The sequence below is a fragment of the Camelina sativa genome, chromosome 1 (assembly GCF_000633955.1).
Source record: "Camelina sativa cultivar DH55 chromosome 1, Cs, whole genome shotgun sequence".
Classification (NCBI taxonomy): domain Eukaryota; kingdom Viridiplantae; phylum Streptophyta; class Magnoliopsida; order Brassicales; family Brassicaceae; genus Camelina; species Camelina sativa.
In genome coordinates this window covers 15,464,785-15,466,231 of record NC_025685.1, presented here as the reverse complement: position 1 = coordinate 15,466,231, position 1,447 = coordinate 15,464,785, and the positions used below count along the sequence as shown (strand labels likewise).

The following is a 1,447-nucleotide window of genomic DNA, read 5'->3' as shown; positions in this document are numbered from 1 at the left end:
TGTATACTCCTGAAATCAAATTCTAAATCTATTATATATGATATTAGTCATATGTCATAAATCTATCATATGTAGTTAGTCATAGACTCATATGATATATATATTGAAGAGGAACATACGTCGGACTATGGGAGTGGTTTTCTTACGTAATCGGAATTTTAGCTTCATGAAAGGTGGACAGTTGGATCTATGGATATTAATTAGGAGACAAAACTAGCTCATCTTTGCTCCTCGAATAACAATAAAACAATATTTACGTGAATAATATAATTTCTTTCTTATTATTAATTGTTTTCATAGAATAATTAATCACTTCTATTGTCACTTTATATGTCTACCCACAATTATTTTTGTAATTTTATTTTTGATCAATTCATATAAAATAACATATAAGGCTTTCTTTCTTTTTCTTGTTTTTTGTTAAAATGCGATTACATATTTACGAAAATAAGGAGGATCCGAAGAGAACTAATAAAACTGAGCAATGAAAATAACAAAGAATGAAACGGAAAAAAAGAGAGAAAAGAAAAGGGATAAAATAGTAGTTGAGACACCGAAAGAAGAATGCATAACCTAAACGGAACGAAGTGAGAAGCTCTCAACAAAGTTAGTTAGGGTTTTACACGTTATCTTAGCTCATGCAAATCTGCCCCTTTCATCATTCTAATTTTTCTTTATAATATATACTTTTCTTATAATGTATTTGTTTATAAATTAATACATTCCATATAATATATACATGATCGTCATGCATGTCCTGCACTTTACCTACCAAAGCCATAAAAAAAGTTCTCATAAGAGAGAAGAGAGAAGAAATCAGAACTCATATATATAAGTAAAGTTTTGTGGTGACTTTATTGTTACATGAAAAAGCTCAACCTTGTATGGAAGTAATTAGCTGCTACCTATTCATTCTTCTACTTGTTCTTCTTCTTTCTTGCAATCTTTTGCTACCTCTTCGGCTTTCTCTTGTCAAGTTTTCAGCAGTCACAAGATTTTTGAGGAGCCTTGTTTCTTCCTAGAATCTTGTGTAAGTTCTTGTTGGCATATTTTCCTCATGATATTTTAGTTCAATAATTCATGAGAAATGATTCATTTATCTCTTACACAAGATTTAAACCAATCTTATGAGAAGATTTCATATTGGTTAGAGTTTGAAGAGACACTTTATACGATTTTTGGATAGGAGCCAAGGTAGCAGAATCCTTAATTAGTTCTATGCCAATGCATGTATATATCAGGTTTGACAGAATTTTGTGGTTTTGTCGACATTATAATATATAAGGCTTTATTTGATCTATGCAGTAATCAGTTTGAGAGAATGGAGAGTAATATGCAGAACTTCTTGGAGAAATTGAGGCCTCTTGTTGGTGAAAGAGCTTGGGACTATTGTGTTCTTTGGAGACTAAACGAAGACCAAAGGTTGATTTGATTTTTTTTTTTTTTT

The 1,447-nt window shown here is 30.5% G+C and overlaps 1 protein-coding gene across 2 annotated transcripts in view; it reads left to right on the top strand.

Moving 5' to 3' along the window:
* LOC104791695 (transcription factor ABORTED MICROSPORES-like) overlaps positions 769-1,447 on the top strand; it is a 3,268-nt gene continuing 2,589 nt past the window's right edge. Inside the window, exons 1-2 of one of the 2 annotated variants that reach the window (XM_010517642.2) lie at positions 769-1,030; positions 1,306-1,422. In XM_010517642.2, coding sequence (XP_010515944.1) covers positions 1,322-1,422 — 101 coding nt within the window. In that variant the 5' untranslated portion in view covers positions 769-1,030; positions 1,306-1,321. Of the gene's footprint in view, positions 1,031-1,108; positions 1,195-1,305; positions 1,423-1,447 lie in introns of those variants that run through there. The other variant, XM_019228290.1, reaches the window with a different exon arrangement.